The sequence below is a fragment of the Bos indicus x Bos taurus genome, chromosome 10 (genome assembly GCF_003369695.1).
Source record: "Bos indicus x Bos taurus breed Angus x Brahman F1 hybrid chromosome 10, Bos_hybrid_MaternalHap_v2.0, whole genome shotgun sequence".
NCBI classification, from domain to species: Eukaryota; Metazoa; Chordata; class Mammalia; order Artiodactyla; family Bovidae; genus Bos; species Bos indicus x Bos taurus.
In genome coordinates, this window is record NC_040085.1 from 7,808,159 (window position 1) to 7,827,801 (window position 19,643).

Here is a 19,643-nt window from a genome sequence, read left to right on the forward strand (position 1 = left end):
CCAGAAGCCAGAAGAGACAGCGGGCCAGATACCTCCCTGGCACCTTCAAAGGGAACACAGCCCTGCTGACACCTTGATTTTGGACCTCTGGCATCTAGAACTGTGAGACAATAAATATCTGTTGTTCTAAGACTCCAGCTGGTTGTACTTTGTTACTGCAGCCTCGAGCAAACTAATACAGACAATAAGAGGCTAGTGTACCAAACTAGCCTGTTGGCTTCAAATTGCACTTCAGATTCAGCTTCTCGCCCTGTGGCTACTGAGCTGCGGCCATGGGGCCTGGTCTCCTGACTTCAGGCTCTACCTCTACCTGCTTCAGCTGCCAAACCCACCACAACATCAACCTTTCAAAGGTGCCAACTTCTTTGCACCACTTGTTAAGTAGTCTCATAATGACTCATCACTTCCTATAGGAAAAAGCTCAGATTCTCCTGCCTCAAATACAGGCCTCTCTCCCCTAAGCTAGGTCCAACTGGTAGGCAAGAGTTTCTGAGAAACCCTAAAAGATACAACCATTATTCTTGAAGACATGCTCCCTCCACTGTTTGCCACTCTCGCTTCACCAACCCAAATCTTGACCATCCCGTGAAGACAACTGTTAAGACCTGCTTTCGTCTTGAAACTCTCTATACTCAGGCCCACAATAAATAAAGGCCACACCTCTGGCCCCTCTGCCTCTGCTGCTTGTATCAGGCATTCTGTACTCATCAAAGACTGCCTTGCACAGTTACCTAGCATTTTAAAAGTACACACTTTGATTCCTCTGCTGGACTATGAGCTCTCTAAGGACAGAATTCATGCTTTACAACTTTGGGGCTATTTCTCAAAGCCAAAGACAAGGCCAAGCATATTAAACGTAAGTTCCAAATTCTTGTTAACGACTAAACATATACTTTAAATTCTTAGAAATGTTTATTTTGGCCTTCCCTTCAACTGGGGGCTTTAAAATGGAACAAATATACAGATTTCATGTAATCCTAATGCTTCCACATATATCTGAATAATTTAAAACTTAGAACAGGAGGAAAAAAGTCCTTAGGAGGTTTAGTCCCAAGTTACTTACCATTCTTCATCACTACATTGGACCAGACGTTGGCATTCAAGGCTTGAACAATTCGCTTTACTCCTGTAGATTCTGGAAAGTCATCTAATCAGGGAGGGCAAAAAAAAAATATATATATATACACATATATATACACACACTTAAACATAATCACACACACTTACACATACTCACACACACATAAATATTTATATATATTCATCCCTTAGTATTCATGGAGGACTGGCTCCAGGACTCTCTCCCCACCATGGATACCAAAATCTGCAGATGCTCAAGTTCCTTATATAAAATGGCTTAGTGTTTACACATAATCTACCTACGGATCGATCCCTGGGTCCAGAAGAACCCCTGGAGAAGGGCATGGCAACCAACTCCAATATTCCTGTCTGGAAAATCCCATGGACAGAGGAGCCTGGCAGGCTGCAGTCCATAGGGCTGCAGAGAGTTGGACATGACTGAAGTGACCTAGCACATAATCTACCTGCATTATCATCCCATATATCTTTTTTCCTCCCATATACTTTAAATCATCCCTTGACTACTTATAATACCTAATACTACGTAAACTTTTTGGAACCCTCTGGATTTTTTTTCCTGAACATTTTCAACATGTTGTTGGTTGAATCCACGGATGCAAAACCCTTAGATATAGAGGGCTGACTATATGTGCATATCTAGGACTGTGGGCCACAGTCCACACTTCAAAATAACTGACAATTATCTTGCCTATTTAGTTGTTATTTCACTCTATAACTTATGTAAAAAGCAAAAAAAAACTAAGAAAATACAAAGCTTAGAGCTCCTGATAAGAATATTCTAGAAACTGGACAGTGAACAAGATGGGAAAGGAGAAGGATGTGGAGCTCACCTCCTTCAACAAATACGTCAAAAATATGTCTACATGTGGAACAATTCTCACAGAACACCTACTGAACACCAGCAGAAGAACTCAAGACTTCTGAAAGAGGAAGAAAATTTCCACATAACCAGGTAGGACAAAACAAAAGGAAAAAAGAAAGAGAAAGGAATCAGGACAGGACCTGCAACCCTGGAAGGGAGCCATGAAAGAGCAAAGGTTCCAATATCCTGGGAAGTCCCCGCACCAGCAGAGAGACCAGCCAGGACAGAGTGGGAGCTCTGGAGACTCAAAGGAGAGTGCAGCAACTGGCTGGAGAAGGCAAAACGGAGACCTACACAGACAGTAGGTGTGGCTGCCCTGCCCTGCCCAGTCTGAGACATGTGTCTGCCAGTGCAGGTGGGGGCTGGGTGCTGCACCTCAGGCTTTGGAGGTCAAACTCAGGGGGAGTGCTGGGGTTGGCTGTGCAGAGACGGCCTGAAGGGCTGGACTATGGTACATCCACGACCAAAGGTGCACGAGGAAGAAGCCTGGACCTGCCACAGAGGCAAGGTGCCACTGTAGGGGCCACGCAAGGGGAAAGACAGGGCTGCTTTAAGAGCCTCCTTCCCCACACACACGGTCTCAGACTTCAGGACACTGCCTATGCAAGCCCTGGGGGCGAAGAGAGATCCAAGAAATGGTGCCAATCACTGCCCCTGCTTTTGTGGAACCTACGAGTGCACAGAAGCTTCCGCCTTGGGCCCTGGGAGTGGGTATCAGCCAATGCCGCCATCGGCCTGGGAGAACACATGAGTTACAGCATCTGTGCACCCCCTATCAAGGGGATAACAGCTGGCACACGCTGAGGAGAGGAGGTAGGCATCCACATAAAAGCAGCCCTTGCACCGAAAACATTAAACCTACAACAAGCTACACAGAGACACTCCCACAAACAGTCTTCCAAGACCACAGTATATAAGTTTCTCCTAAACTCAGAGTAAGAGAAATATATGTAAAATGAAGATGCAGAGGAGCCAATACTACTTAAAAGACCAAGAGAATTCCCCTAAATGAACAATTAAACAGACCTCTCCAGTGTAATAGACTCCAAGTTCAAAAAAGAGGTAATGAAGATACCAGAGGAATTAAGAAAGGCTATCGACAGAAATGCATATTACTGTAAAACAAACAAATAACTAGAAACTATGAGGAGGCAAGAAAATTAGAAAATTCATTTGCCAAGACTAAAACTAAGATAAAGGCAATGACTAGCAAAATGAAAAAGTGATCTGGAAAATAGAATAATGAAAATCACCCTTCAGAACACAGTAGCTGCTGCTGCAGCTAAGGCACGTCACTCGTGTTTGACTCTGTGCAACCCCACAGACGGCAGCCCACCAGGCTCCCGTCCCTGGGATTCTCAAGGCAAGAACACTGGAGTCGGTTGCCATTTCCTTCTCCAATGCATCAAAGTGAAAAGTGAAAGTGAAGTCGCTCAGTCGTGTCTGACTCTTCACAACCCCATGGACTGTAGCCCACCAGACTCCTCCGTCCATGGGATTTCCCAGGCAAGAGTACTGGAGTGGGTTGCCATTGCCCTCTCCAAGAACACAGTAGACAGAAAGCCAAATGAAAAAAAAAAAAAGTGAAAATAATATAAAATACCTATGGGATAACATGGGCTTCCCTGGTGGCTCAGCGGTAAATTCTCCTGCAATGCAGGAGACACTGAAAACATGGGTTCAATCCCTGGGTTGGGAAAATTCCCTGAAGAAGGGCACTGCAACCCCCTCCAGTACTCCTGCAGGGAAATCCCATGGACAGAGGTGCCTGGCAGGCTATGGTTCATTGGGTTGCAAAGAGCTAGACACAACTAAAGCAACTGAGCACGCATGCATGGGATAACATAAAGGGTGCCCTTCTATGATGACAGGGACTTCAGAAGGAGAAGAGAGAGAAAAGGGGATTGAAAATGTGTTTGAAGAAATTATGGCTGAAAACTTTCCAAACCTAAAGAAGGAAACAGATATCCAGATACAGAAAGCACAGGAGTTCCTGAACAAGATGAACCCAAACAAACCAACATGAAGACATATTATAATCAAAATGGCAAAAGCTAAAGACAAAGAGAAGATCCCAAATGCACTAAAAGAAAAACAAGAGTTAATTATAAGGGAACACCCATAAGGCTATAAGCTGATTTCTCTACAGAAATAATGCAGACTAGAAGTGAGTGGATAAACATATTTAAAGTCTTAAAAGGGAAAAATCTGCAACCTAGAATGCTCTACCCAGCAAGAATAACATTTAGAAGAGAAGGAGAGAGAAAGAATTTCTCAAATAAGGAAAAACTAAAAGAAAAGAGCAATACTAGACCTATTCTAAAAGATGGTAACAATAACCCTGTGTACGAGACAGCAAAAGAGACACTGATGTATAGAACAGTCTTATGGACTCTGTGGGAGAGGGAGAGGGTGGGAAGATTTGGGAGAATGGCATTGAAACATGTAAAATATCATGTAAGAAACGAGTTGCCAGTCCAGGTTCGATGCACGATACTGGATGCTTGGGGCTAGTGCACTGGGACGACCCAGAGGGATGGTATGGGGAGGGAGGAGGGTTCAGGATGGGGAACACATGTATACCTGTGGCGGATTCATTTTGATATTTGGCAAAACTAATACAATTATGTAAAGTTTAAAAATAAAATAAAATTAGAAAAAAAAATAGAAATATTAAGGTCTTCTCTTATTATAAAAGAATCAAGAAGATATAGGAAAGAGAAAATCACAATTGTAAAGTAAATCATTTAAATAAGCCAATATACAGACCAAAAAGAAAAAAAAAAGGCTTTAAATCTTTTTATGAAAGCAATGATAAACATAAGGAATGGCAAAAGGATGAACATGAAGAGGTAACTGAGGACATCAAAATGATAAAATGCAGGGGAGGAGAGTAGGAAAACACAGATTCTTTCATTTGAGCCTATATGACTACCAGTCTAAAAGCAAGCAGATACAGGAAGGGGTTAACATACTTGAAAAACAGGGTAACCACAAATCAAAAACATACAACAGATTCACAAAAACCAAAGAGAAAACACAAGCATAAAATAAAGGGAAATCATCAAACCACAAAATGAAAAACAAAGAGACAAAGAAGAAACACAGCATCAACTGGAAAACAAGGTTTAAAGTGACATTAAATACATATTTACCAATAATTTCCTCAAATGTAAACAGACTGTTCCAATCAAAGGACACGGGGTGGTGGACTGGATTAAAAAAACAAGAGACTATGCTATCGACAAGGCACCCTTGTAGGCACCGCAAGGCACTTTGCACTTTAGGGCAAAGAACACACACATCGGAAGCGAGGGGACGGAAAAAGACATATCATGCAAATGAAGATCACAGGAAAGCAAGAGTTGGCAATACTCATGTCAGACAAAATAGATTTTAAAGCAAAAGGCATAAAGAAAAATAAAGGAGGACACTATATGCACCAATACAGGAACACCCCAATACGTAAAACAAATCATGACAGACATAGAGTGAGAAAGTGATGCGAACACAGGAACACTAGACTGGCCAAAAAGTTCCTTCGGTTTTTAAGTTAAAATAACAGACCCATTTTTCACTTTCACCAAGAACTTTACTGAACAATGTATTCGCTATTTTGTTCTACTATCTTCTGCCATTTTTCAGGCACCCTCATAATCCCACCTCCCCAAAACTTTGTATCTTTCTGAGCAAAGAACTCTTCCAGGTGTCTTTTACAATCATCCAGGGAATTGACATTTTTTCCATTAAGAGAATTTTATAAAGACTGAAATAAATGGACATCCGAAGGTGCAATATCTGGTGAATATGACGATGAATCAGAACTTTCCAGTCAAGCTGTAACACTTTTTGCCTAGTCATCAAAGAAACATGTGGTCTTGAGTTATCCTGACGGAAGATTATGCATTTTCTGTTGACTAATTCTAGACACTTTTCATCTAGTGCTGCTTTCACCTGGTCTACGTGGGAGCGGTACTTACTGCAATTAATCGAGCTCCAAAAGGAGCTCCTAGTAGAGGACTCACTTCCAACCCACATGTACACAACATCACCTTCCTTGGATGAAGACGAGCCTTTGGTGTGGTCGGTGGTGGTTCCACGACCTCTTGTTCTCTGTTCTCTTCCATTCCACATTATTGTACAGTATCTACCTTTCATTGCTTGTCACAAATTGTTTTTAAAATGGAACGTTTTCATTACATTTAAGCAGAGTCACATGTGAAAATATGATCGACGTTTTTTTCACTTATGTGGAACCCAAACATGAAAACCATAAGAGAATACTATGAACAATTTATGCCAACAAATTTAACAACGGAGAAGAAATGAACAAGTTTCCAGAAAAATACTTCCCATTAAAACTGAATCAAGAAGAAGATAATTTGAAAAGATGGACCACTGGTAGTGAAAGAGAATCTGTAGTTGAAAAAACAAAAAATTCCCTACAAACAAGTCTAGGCCCAGACGGCTTCACAGGCGAATTCTACCAAACATACAAAGAACTCTTCTCGATCCTTCTCAAACTCTTCCAAAAGACTGAAGAGAAGGGAACACTATCAAAGACATACTATGAAGACACCATCACCCTGATACCAAACTAAACAAAGACATCACCAAAAAAGAAAATTACGGGCCAGTATCTTTGATGATATTATGAAGTACAAAATGAAGCAGGGCAAAGGCTAATACACAGTTTTCCCAAGAGAATGCACTGGTCATAGCAAACACCCTCTTCCAAAAACACAACAGACAACTCTACAAATGGACATCACCAGATAGTCAATAGCGAAATGAGATTGATTATAATCTTTGCAGCCTAAGATGGAGAAGCTCTATACAGTCAGCAAAAACAAGATCAGGAGCTGACTGTGGCTTAGATAATCAGCAACTTATTGCAAAATTCAGGCTTAAAATGAAGACAGTAGGGAAAACCATTAGGCCATTCAGGTATGACCTAAATCAAATTCCTTATGATTATGCAGTGGAGGTGACAAATAGATTCAAGGGACTGGATCTGGTAGACAGAATGCCTGAAGAACTATGGACAGAGTTTTGAAACATTGTACAGGAGGAAGTGATCAAACCATTTCCAAGGAAAAGAAATGCAAAAAGGCAAAATGGTTGTCTGAGGAGGCCTTACAAATAGCTGAGAAAAGAAGAGAAGTGAAAGGAAAAGGAGAAAGGGAACAATATACCCAACTGAATGCAGAGTTCCAGAGAATAGCTAGGAGAGATAAGAAAGCCTTCTTAAGTGAATAATGCAAAGAAATAGAGGAAAACAACAGAATGGAAAAGACGAGAGCTCTTCAAAAAACCAGGGTTATCGAGGGAACATTTTATGCAAAGATGAGCACAATAAAGGACAAAAATGGTTTAACAGAAATGGAAAGACTTAACAGAAGACTTAACTTAAAGACTTAACAGAAACGGAAGAGATTAAGAAGAGGTGGCAAAAATACACAGAAGAACTATACAAAAAAGATCTTAATAACTTAGATAACCACGATGATGTGTTCATTTACCCAGAGTCAGACATCCTGGAGTGTGAAGTCAAGTGGGCCTTAGGAAGCATTACTACAAACAAAGCTAGCGGAGGTTACAGAATTCTAATTGAGCTATTTCAAATTCTAAAAGATGATGCTGATAAAGTGCTGCACTCAATATGCCAGCAAATTTGGAAAACTCAGCAATGGCCACAGGACTGGAAAAGGTCAGTTTTCATTCCAATTCAAAAGAAGGACAATGCCAAAGAATGTTGAAACTATTGCACAATTGCACTCATTTCACATGCTGGCAAGAATGCTCAAAATCCTTCAAGCTAGGCTTCAGCAGTACGTGAACCAAGATCTTCCATATGTACAAGCTAGATTTAGAAAAGGCAGAGGAAACAGAACAAATTGCCAACATTTGCTGGATCATAGAAAAAGCAAGGGAATTACGGAAAAACATCTACTTTTGCTTCATTGACTATGCTAAAGTTTTTGACTGTGTAGATCATGACAAACTGGAAAACTTAGATGGGAATACCAGACCACCCTACCTGCCTCCTGAGAAACCTGTATGCAGGTCAAGAAGCAAGAGTTAGAGCCAGACATGGAACAATGGACTAGATCAAAATTGGGAAAGAAGTACGTCAAGGCTGCATATTGTCACCTTGATTATTTAACTTATATGCAGAGTATATCATGCAAAATGCCAGGCTGGATGAGTCCAAGCTGGAATCTAGATTGCCAGGAACAATATCAACAACCTCAGATATGCAGATGATACCATTCTAATGGGAGAAGTGAAGAGGAACTAAGGAGCCTCGTGATGAGGGTGAAAGAGAAGAGTGAAAAAGATAGCTTAAAACTCAACATTCAAAAAACTAAGATTATGGCACCTGGTCCCATCATGGCAAATAGAAGGGGCAAAAGTGGAAACAGTGACAGATTTTACTAACTCTGATTCCAAAATCACTGTGGATGGTGACTGTAGCCATGAAATGAAAAGACAGTTGGTTGCTCCTTGGAAGAAAAGCTATGACAAACCTAGACAGTGTATTAGAAAGTAGAGACATCACTTTGCTGAGAAAGGTCCACATAGTCAAAGGTATGGTTTTTTCAGTAATCACATACAGATGTGAGAGCTGGACCATAAAGAAGGCGGAGAGCTTAAGGACTGATGGTTTTGACCTGTGGTGCTGGAAAAGACTCTTGAGATTCCCAAGGACAGCAAAGAGATCAAACTAGTCAATCAATCCTAAAGGAAATTAACCCTGAATTCTCACTGGAAGGACTGATACTGAAGCTCTAATACTTTGGCCACCTGATGTGAAGAGACTACTTATTGGAAAAGACTCTGATGCTGGGAAAGATTGAGGGCAAGAGGAGAAGTGGGCAACAGAGGATGAGATGGTTGGATGGCATTACCGACTCAATGGACATGAGTTTAAGTAAACTCTGGGAGATACTGAAGGACAGGGAAGCCTGGCAGGCTGCAGTGTATGGGGTCACAAATAGTCAAACACAACTTAGCGACTGAACAACAATAATCTTTGATGAACACAGACGTAAAAATTTTCAAAAAATATTAGCAAACTGAATCCAACATCACTTCCTGGCAAATAGATGGGGAAACAGTGGAAACAGTGGCAGACTTTATTTTTCTCGGCTCCAAAATCACTGCAGATGGTGATTGCAGCCATGAAATTAAAAAACGCTTACTCCTTGAAAGGAAAGTTATGATCAACCTAGACAGCATATTAAAAAGCAGAGACATTACTTTGCCAACAAAGGTCCATCTAGTCAAGGCTATGGTTTTTCCAGTAGTCATGTATGGATGTGAGAGTTGGACTATAAAGGAAGCTGAGTGCAGAAGAATTGATGCTTTTGAACTGTGGCGTTGGAGAAGACTCTCGAGAGTCCCGCGGAATGCAGGGAGATCCAACCAGTCCATCCTAAAGGAGGTCAGTCCTGGGTGTTCACTGCAAGGACTGATGTTGAAGCTGAAACTCCAATACTTTGCCACCTGACGCAAAGAGCTGACTCATTGGAAAAGACCCTGATGCTGGGAAAGATTGAGGGCAGGAGGAGAAGGGGACAACAGAGGATGAGATGGTTGGATGGCATCACTGACTCAATGGACATGGGTTTGGGTAGACTCCGGGAGTTGATGATGGACAGGGAGGCCTGACGTGCTGCGGTTCATGGGGTCACAAAGAGTCAGACACAACTGAGTGACTGAACTGAACTGAACTGAATCCAACAACACATAAAAAAGATCATATACCATGACCAAGTAGGATTCATCCTAAGTTCACAAGGATGGTTCAACATATGCATATCAGTCAATGTGCTATACCATCTCAACAAACAATAAAAACCATATGATCACCTCAACAGATGCACAAAAACCACCTAACCAAATACAACATCCATTCATGATAAAAAGTCTTACCAAAGTGAGTATAAAAGGAACATATCTCAATATTATAAAAGTTATTTATGACAACCCACAGTCAATATAATACTCAACGGTGAAAGGCTGATCTGGAACAAGGAGGCCCACTATCATCATTTCTATTCAACACAGTATTGAAAGTCCTGGCCACAGCAACCAGACAAGAAATAAAAGGTATCAAATTACAAAGGAAGAGGTAAAAATGTCATTATTTGTAGATGACATGATATCATATCAGAAAATCCTAAAGACTCCACACAAAAATTACTAGAACTGATAAATTCAGCAACTTAGCAAGATACAAGATTAACATACAGAAATCAGTTGCATTTATTTACACTAACAATGAAAGATGAGCAAGGGAATGTAAACAAACAATCCCATTTAAAATCACATCCAAAAAATTACTTAGGAATAAATGTACTTATATGCTAGAAACTACAAAATATTAATAAAGGAAATTAAAGAGGCAACCTAAATATCCATAGACAGAAGAATGGATAAAGAAGATGTGGCCTGCATACACAATGGAGTATTACTCTGCCACCCAAAGGAATGCAATAATGCCATTTGAAGCAACATGATGGACCCACGCTGATTTGTATTGTATTTTAGATTCCACATATAAGTGATATCATATGATATTTGTCTTTCTCTTTATGACTTACTTTGCTTAGCATGTTGTATTATTTGAAGTCTGGGAGGGTTATGTGTGATACACACACTTTTAAAATGTTCTTTAATGATGATTCAAAGAAATGGAAAGATATTCCATGCTCTTGGATTGGAAGATTTAATATTGCTAAAATAGCCATACTAAATTGGGAGACTGGGACTGATGTATAAGCACTGCCATGTGTAAAAGAGATAGCTCGTGTGAGTTCAGCTCAGTGTTCTGTGATGATCTAGATGGAAGGGGGAAAGGTGGGGGTGGAAGAGAGGTCCAAGAGGAAGAAGACATATATACACAGAGCTGATTCACTGCATTGTACAGCAGAAATTAACACAACATTATAGAGCAACCATACCCCAAATAAAGGCCATACTACCCAAAGCAATCTACAAATTTAATGCCATTCCTATTAAATTACCCATGGCATTTTTCACAGAACCAGAATAATCCTAAAATTTATATGAAACCATAGAAGACCAGGATTGCCGAAGCAACCCTGAAGGAAAAGAACAAAGCAGGAGGCATAATGTATCTACAAAACAAAAACACAGAGAACAGACCTGTGGTTGCCAAGGGGGTGGGAGGAGGGCTGCAGTGGGAGGCTGGGTCAGTAGAAGCAAACCACTGCATACAGAATGGAAAAACATCAAGGCCCTACTGAAGAGCACAGGGAACTAAATTCAATATCCTAGATATTTTCCACAATTTAGAAGAATATAAAACAGCATGTATTGGCACAGAAACAGAAATACAGATCAGTGGAATAGAATAGAGAGACCAGAAATAAACCCACACACCTATGTCAATTAACAGTCAACAAAAGAGGCAAGAATATACAATGGGGAAAGACAGTCTCTTCAGCAAGTGGTGCTGGGAAAGTTGGACAGCCACATGTAAAACAATAAAGCTAAAATAAACCCTTTCACCATACACAAGAATAAATTCAAAATGGCTTAAAGATCTAAATATAAGACAAGACCCCGTAAAACTCCTAGAAGAGACCACAGGCAAAACATTCTCTGAGATAAATCATTTTATGTCATAAATCTCTGACATAAAACCAATGTTTTCTTAGGTCAGTCTCCCAAGGCAATAGAAATAAAAGCAAAAATAAACAAATGGGACCTAATTAAACTTGTAAGCTTTTCCAAAGCAAAGGAAACAAAACAAAAAGACAACCTACAGAATGGGAGAAAATATTTGCATACGATGTAACTGACAAGGGCTTCATTTCCAAAATACATATACAGTTCATACAACTCAACAGCAACAAAAAAACAAAAACCCAATCAAAAAATGGGCAGAAGACCTAAACAGACTTTTCTCCAAAGAAAACATACATATAGCTAACAGGCACATAAAAGATGCTCAATGTCATTAATTATTAGAGAAATGCAAATCAAAACTACAATGAAGTAGTACCTCACACAAATTAGAATGGCCATCATTAAAAAGTCTTCAAATAGCAATTACTGCTATTAGAGGGTGTGGAGAGAAGGGAACCCTCCTAAACTGTTGCTGGGAATGCAAATTGGTACAGCCACTGTGAAAAACAGAATGAAGGTTCCTCCAAAAACTAAAAATAGACTCATCTTATGATCCATCAATCCCACTCCTGGGCATATACTCAGACAAAACTATAATTCAAAAAGATACATGTAAATGTAAATGTATGTTCACAGCAGCACTATATTCAACAGCAAAGAATGGAAACAAACTAAATGTCCATGGAAAGATGAATGGATAAAGAAGATGTGGTCTGTACACACAATGGAATATTACTCAGCCACCAAAAGGAAGGAAAGAATGCCATTTACAGCAACATGGATGGACCCAAAGATTATCATACTAAGCAAAGTAAGTCAGAAAGAAAAAGACAAATACCATAGACAAATATCACTTTTACGTGGAATCTTAAAGATGACGCAAGTCAAAATACCTACATAACAAAAACAGTCTTGTGGTTGCCAAGGGGGTGGGGGTGGGGGAAGAGATGGAGTAGGAGGTTGGGGTTAGTAGAAGCAAACCATTACATATAGAATGAATAAACCACAAAGTCCTACTGTATAGCACAGGGAACTATATTCAATATCCTGGGATATTTTCCACCATAATGGAAAATATTCTTTTATATATATATCTTTTTTATAGTTTTATATATATATATACACATGTATATGTATATATTATATATATATATAATATACATACACACACAAACAGAACTTTCCTGGTAGCTCAGCTGGTAAAGAATCTGCCTGCAATGCAAGAGACCCTGGGTTCAATTCGTGGGTTGGGAAGTTCCCCTGGAGAAGGGATAGGTTACCCACTCCAGTATTCTTGGGCTTCCCTGGTAGCTCAGACAGTAAAGAATCCACCTGCAATCTGGGAGACCTGGGTTTGATCCCTGGGTTGGATAGATCCCCTCGAGGGGGGCATGGCAAACCACTCCAGTATTCCTGTCTGGAGAATCCCTATGGACAGAGGAGCTGGCAGGCTACAGTCCATGAGGTTGCAGAGGGTCAGATACAACTGAGCAACTAAGCACAGCACATACATATACACATACAACTGAATCACTCTGTTTACAGCATAAATTAATACAATATTGTAAACCAACTACGAAAAGTGTAGTTGCTCAGTTGTGTCTGACTCTTTGTTACCCCATGGACTGTAGCCCCTGTCCATGGGATTTTCCAGGCAAGAATACTGGAGTGGGTTGCCATTCCCTTCTTCAGGGGATCTTCCCAACTCAGGGCTCAAACCTGGGTCTTCTGCATTGCAGGTAGATTCCTTACTGTCTGAGCCACGACTTTAATTAAAAATATATTCTAGAAACTAAATTAAATAAACACACAGTACAAAGGATTATCTAGTAAAGTCAACCTCATTACCTCACCAATGGAATCCACTCATACTCCTCGGAAAATGTTAGTTTCCATCAATTACACAATCCTGGGATTGTACTAGCAATACCAAACTTGGCTTTTCATAAACAATGAGTTTCCCAAGGGCAGGAAAGGTCCTCTTGGTATGCTATAAAATCCAGTAAATGCCCCAACTTTTCCTCATTGGGAACCATACAGCGATAATTACTATTTATAATAGATATCTAGATAACAATTTCTTGATGGGAAATAGACAGCTTAAGAGTGAGAAGTGAAATTACTATAACCGTAAGAGATAAGCAAGGGGTCATTTAAAAAAAGAAAGAATAAACCACAAACACTGACAACTTAATTAGTTCAGTATCAGTACTATCTTGCTTCCGGAATTTGACACTAAAAGTAACAGGGCAGTAATCCTAGTTTGCATTCCAATAATAAGACAATATTCTTAGCTACAATGTTGATATGAGTATACACAAAGGAAATGAAAATCCTTCAGCTGAGTCTTACAATACTCAAGTGGAAAATAGCAGCAGAATCTAAAAGTTTTCATGTGGTTTAAAAAGTTTTTTAGAGTGTACAGAGCACAGTCCGTACAGAACCTGTCTCTAGTGGCCTGGCCCAGTCCTGGGTGGTTTAACGGGAACAGCACAGAATTAGAAGTCATAAGATCTGAATGTGAAGCCAGGCTCTGTAACTTATTAGCTATTTGATTAAGGGCAAATCACTCATGCTATTCTCAAAGAAAAGTAGAGATGACATCACCCTGTGTACCTTTCCCGTGGAAAAGATGCACTGGAACTGATGATTCACTGGTGTGACCTTTCCCTCTAAAATGGAAACTCCTTGAAGGCAGGAGTCATGTCTTACTGAATTCATTATTCTCACTACTTAAACTAACATAGCGCCTGAAAGACAAGAGGCTTTTAGTAAATGATGAAATAATGAATCGTTTAAATACCATCCTACCAACCTAACAGAAATATAGGAAGGATTAAATCGGAAATACTCAACAAAGACAAGTTTATCTTCATCAGTGTTTAAATGAAGAAATAAAAGCTATGTTTATCTTAACTTTCAGTGATTCAAATCTTGAAAGAATAACTAATACTTCAGATGATATATAACCAGGAGCCAAAAATATGATCATAAATAAAGAATTAGAATCGATAAGATTAATTTAATACAAACAAAGATAAAGTCTCATATTGATGTTTGAATAATACATGCCAATCAACAAGAGGGTATATGAGGGAAATGATGAGGGTATATGGGATGAGGATACATGGGAAAAAACAACGAAGGTATATGGCAACAATACACGCCAATAAACAATGAGAGTATATAGAATAATACATGCCAATAAATGATGAGGGTATATGCAAACAATTGGCATTGAAACATTCTAGGAAGGTTTTAGTTAATTTACCTAAAGATAATATGTTGAAATCTACTTTTAAGCTCAGTTAGGGAATTCCCTGGCACTCCAGTGGTTAGGACTCCATATTCTCACTGCCATAGGCCAGGGTTCGATCCCTGGTCAGGGAACTAAGATCCTGCAAGCCACGCGGCACACCATTAAAAGAAAGAAAAAAAGTGTCTTATATACAAGACACAAAATCATAATAAAGGAACAAAATTGAATAATTAAAAAAAAAGATTATGCTGAATACAAGAACATTATTCACTATGGTTAATTTATGTTGATGTATAGCAGAAACCAGGCTTCCCTGGTGGCTTAGATGGCAAAGAATCCACCTGCAATGCAGGAAACCTGGGTTCAGTCCCTGGTTTGGAAAGATCTCCTGGAGGAGGGCATGGCAAACCACTCCAGTATTCTTGCCTGGGGAATCCCCAGGGACAGGGGAGCCTGGCAGGCTACAGTCCATGGGTTCGCACAGAGCTGGACACGACTAAGCGACTACGCACGCACGCACACACAGCAGAAACCAACACAATATTGTAAAGCAATTATCCTCCAATTAATGAATAAATGTTTTTTAAAAAAGGAACATTATCCAGACAAGGGGTAAGGGAGCAGCATAGCAAGATAAAGGAGCAGAGATTCCAAAATGAAAACAGATAAAGAAAATGACTCAAATGTTTTTTCTCAAGGACAATCGGAAAAAGAGCACATTCTTGTGCCAGAAGTAAGCAATCACACACATGCTAGCGTGCAAAACAGGGCACAAGTTTCAAGAATTCTAGAAAAACATGGAAGAGAAATTGTACTTAATAATTTTGAATATTCTAAAAAATGTACAGGGAGAAAAATCAGCTTTTTTTATTTCATTTTTGTCCTCTTTTTCTCTGGTGGGGCTTTAAAGGTAACAACATTTTTTGGAAAAAATTCTAAGTCAGAATATAGAAAAATGTTTCTTAATTTATTTTTTTAAAAAAATAGGTTTCAAATAATGATTACTTTTAGCCTCTCTATGCACTTTAATTCAAGTTGGCTGCCCTACTTAGAATGTCTTTTGCAACAACCAGCATCTTCCCACCAGTCCTCTGGCTCTAAATCCAGTACCTTCCCTATTTCTTTCCCATGGAGCAGCTTACAAGTACGAGTTCACAGTGCCAATGCATTCTTTGAACTTCTGAAGGGAAATAACCTCTTTGATCTCTGAAACACCATAGCATCATGATTTATATTTTTTATAATACTTAGGAAGTTCCATGTATTCAGTAATTTGTATACAAGTTTCATCTCTTGTACCAGATTATAAGGTTTTGGAGGCCAAACTGTCTTATCTTGGTAGACTCCACAGTAGCTAACACAGTTGTACTTGGAAGGAAAAATATGAGAAGAAGAATGGGGGAAGGGGAAAAAAGAGGGGAAAGAAATAGAAGGTCCAAAATATAGTAGAAGGAAGCTAAGTACAGAGTTACCCACCCAGGGGCGGGGGGACATTCTGCGTCTGTTTGTGGTTTCAAATGTCCAAAAGACACACAAATAGTACTGACAGGCCCCCTACGGTCCCTAGGAATTCAGCCTCAGGTTACTAGAAATGCAAAATAAGAAACATAAACTTTATAACTATTTATGAATTAGGCCAAACCCTCCTTTTTTGGCAGCAAAGAAAGGATAAAAGACTGGGGAAATGACTAAGATTTAAGGTAGAAATCTCTATCCATAAGAAAAACAAACATGTCAAAAGTCCTCAAGTGGGTGGTTAAAACCAAATAAATGGATTATTCCATTAATAGTCAGACTGCATCAATGGATTCTGCATAAATCTTTTCAAAAAGCTAGGGACAAATTATGTGTTTTGAGTATCACTTTGATTCTTCTTCCTTGAATTAAAATAATCTCTCATCTCTTAATCCAAAGTCTATGTTTTCTCCAGACATAAAAATACTTACCATCTTCCTCAGGCAACTCTTCCGGACTAAGTTCTACCAATTCAAAGCCATGTTTGATACACCACTCTTGAGCTTTCTGTCGGTTTACACCTAAAATAACATGCAAAAGATTCTTCATAAGCAAAAGAAAATAAAATAAAACACGAATATTGCTGCAACACTCTCCACAAAGTGTTAATCTTTAATGTCAATGTTATTCTAAAGGCATCCAAAATAAATCAATAAAAAGAAGATGATTTTTCAAACCCCAAGTGTCCATTCTTAAAAAATTAAATACTGCAAGAGAAAAAGCTGAAGATATTTTTGTAAGGTAGTAAAATCATACAAGACATACAGCTCTGAGCTAAGGAAACCAATGTCTTGTTTACCAAGGAATGGCAAACACACGTGCCACCTGCTGCTGTGCCTTACCATTCTCGGATACTCTATCGCAGACCAAGATCATCACCTCAGGTAACCACGACTCTGCCAGAGGAAGCCAGGAGGAAACACTATCAAGACCAGATTTCTAGAGGGATAAAAAATATACAAACAAAAACAGAAAAAGAGACATTAAGAGAACTCACAGAAAATGCAAAGGGGAAAGAAAAAGCACAAAATAATTTTTTATTCAAGGTCCAAGGAGAATAAAATCTTACTTGTGTGCTGTCAAAGTAAACCACAAATGCTTGGACAGACTCTGCAATCTCTGCGGTGACTAGAAATTTGTTTGGCACCACGCACAGATTGATATCTGCTGAGTAGTATTTATTATCGATGGTCCAGGGATAAAACCTCACAGCATCATTGGCAGTCACTTCCACAACAACGTCTTCTGTTCCAAGAATATCTAAATAAATGACACAACATTACCATGGGAAGTGCAAAATCAATATACACTGGTCAAACTGCTCAGTAAAATACCGTATTAAAAAGGCATTTACTTCCGCTGCTTCTCTTTACGCAAGGATTTCGAAGTTTTCAAAGGGGATCCCATACGCTATTTTCTTCTTGGATAATTTGACTGTAATAGTGACATAATTTAATTCAATTAATTGGCATTTTTCTTTAAGAATATAAAAACTAGGGAATTCCCTGAAGGTCCACTGGTTAGGACCCTATGCTTCCAATGCAGGGGGAACGGGTTCAATCCCTGGTCAGGGAGTTAAGATACTACATGCCACCTGGCACAGCCAAAAAGAGAATATGAAAACTACTGAGACTAGATTAGACAATACTAGAGCACAAAACAGTCATCTAACAAAACACCCACGAAAGAGCGTGTGGAAGAGAAAATCTAACAGTTACATTTATTTTATTGCTTACATACTTCATGGCAGCTGAAAGACTAAGAAAAGTCAAGAATATTTAACTATTCTGTACTTACTGCAAGCTAAAAGGCAGATGGCAGCAAGGCTAACCATTAACAAAATGGAAGGGCTACACACAGTCCCTACGCCAAACGCTGACGCATTAATTCAACTAATAGAAGAATGGATACCGATAAATGACCCCTTTCCATTTATATTCAGCCTTGTTAGATTCTTTGAAAGCCAATTCAAATTCTTGTTGACAAAGACACTTTGGGCAAATTTAATATAAAAGAGCCAAGAAAATTAAGTGCTTTAGGAGAGAACCAAATCTTTCAGAAATCCATTTATAGTAAGGGTATAACTTTTAAAATTCTTAGAGTAAAAGCCAAATCAATGATGAACAAATACAGTTGTGGTCATGGGACCAACAGAGCATTCTGCGTCTATAAAGTCGTATTTAGAACTGGAAGAGACATCAGAAATTGTTCTAACCCAAACTCCCATCTCTCGTACCCAAATCCACAATCTTTATTCTACACATATGTAGAAAATGAACTTAGAGATCTAAAATGACATGCCACTAACTGGGTGATTATAAGAATATACAGCAAAATGGCCACAAACTCCTTTTTAATACATACTAAGATGAACATATATACGGGCCTCCAGGTGGCTCAGTGGTAAAGAATCTGCATGAAACGCAGGAGATGGAGCTTTGATCCCTGGGTCAGGAAAATCCCCTGGAGAAAGAAATGGCAACCCACTCTAGTATTCGTGCCTGGAAAATTTCAAGGACAGAGGAGCCTGGCAGGCTATATAGTCCATGGAGTTGCAAAAAGAGTCGGATATGACTTAATGACTAAAACAACAACAAGATGAAGATATAAAATATTCCTCAAGGAAAAGAACAAAGCAGGAGGCATAACTCTCCTAGACTTCAAACAATATTAAAAAGCTACAGTAACCAAAATGGCAAGGTACTGGCATAGAAATAGGCATATGGATCAATGGAATAGAATAAAGAGCCCAGAAATAAATCCACACAACTACAGTTAATTAATCTTTGACAGAAGGCAAGAATGTACAATGGAGAAAAGACAGTCTCTTCAGCAAGTGGCACTAGGAAAGCTGGACAGTCTCATGTAAATCAATGAAGTTAAAACACACCCAACACCATTCACAAAAATAAACTCAATGACTTACAGGTGCAAATATAAGACACCATAAAACTCATAGAAGAGAACATAAGCAAAACACTCTCTGACATAAATCATAACAATGTTTTCTTAGATCAGTCTCGGTTCAGTTCAGTTGCTCAGTCGTGTCCGACTCTTTGTGACCCCATGGACTGCAGCACGCCAGGTCTCCCTGTCCATCACCTCCCGGAGTTTACCCAAACTCATGTCCACTGAGTCAGTGATGCCATCCAACCATCTCATCCTCTGTCCTCCCCTTCTCCTCCCGCCTTCAATCTTTCCCAGCATCAGGGTCTTTTCCAATGAGTCAGCTCTGTGAATCAGGTG

The 19,643-nt window shown here is 39.4% G+C and overlaps 1 protein-coding gene across 4 annotated transcripts in view; it reads right to left on the minus strand.

Moving 5' to 3' along the window:
- AAGAB (alpha and gamma adaptin binding protein) overlaps positions 1-19,643 on the minus strand; it is a 75,033-nt gene that overhangs the window by 37,097 nt on the left and 18,293 nt on the right. For all 4 annotated transcript variants that reach the window (XM_027553048.1, XM_027553047.1, XM_027553046.1 and 1 more), the window contains exons 2-5: positions 17,467-17,657; positions 17,240-17,336; positions 16,829-16,918; positions 1,064-1,147 (exon numbers count right to left, since the gene is read on the minus strand). In XM_027553048.1, the coding sequence (XP_027408849.1) occupies positions 1,064-1,147; positions 16,829-16,918; positions 17,240-17,336; positions 17,467-17,657 (462 nt within the window). The remainder of the gene's footprint in view (positions 1-1,063; positions 1,148-16,828; positions 16,919-17,239; positions 17,337-17,466; positions 17,658-19,643) is intronic.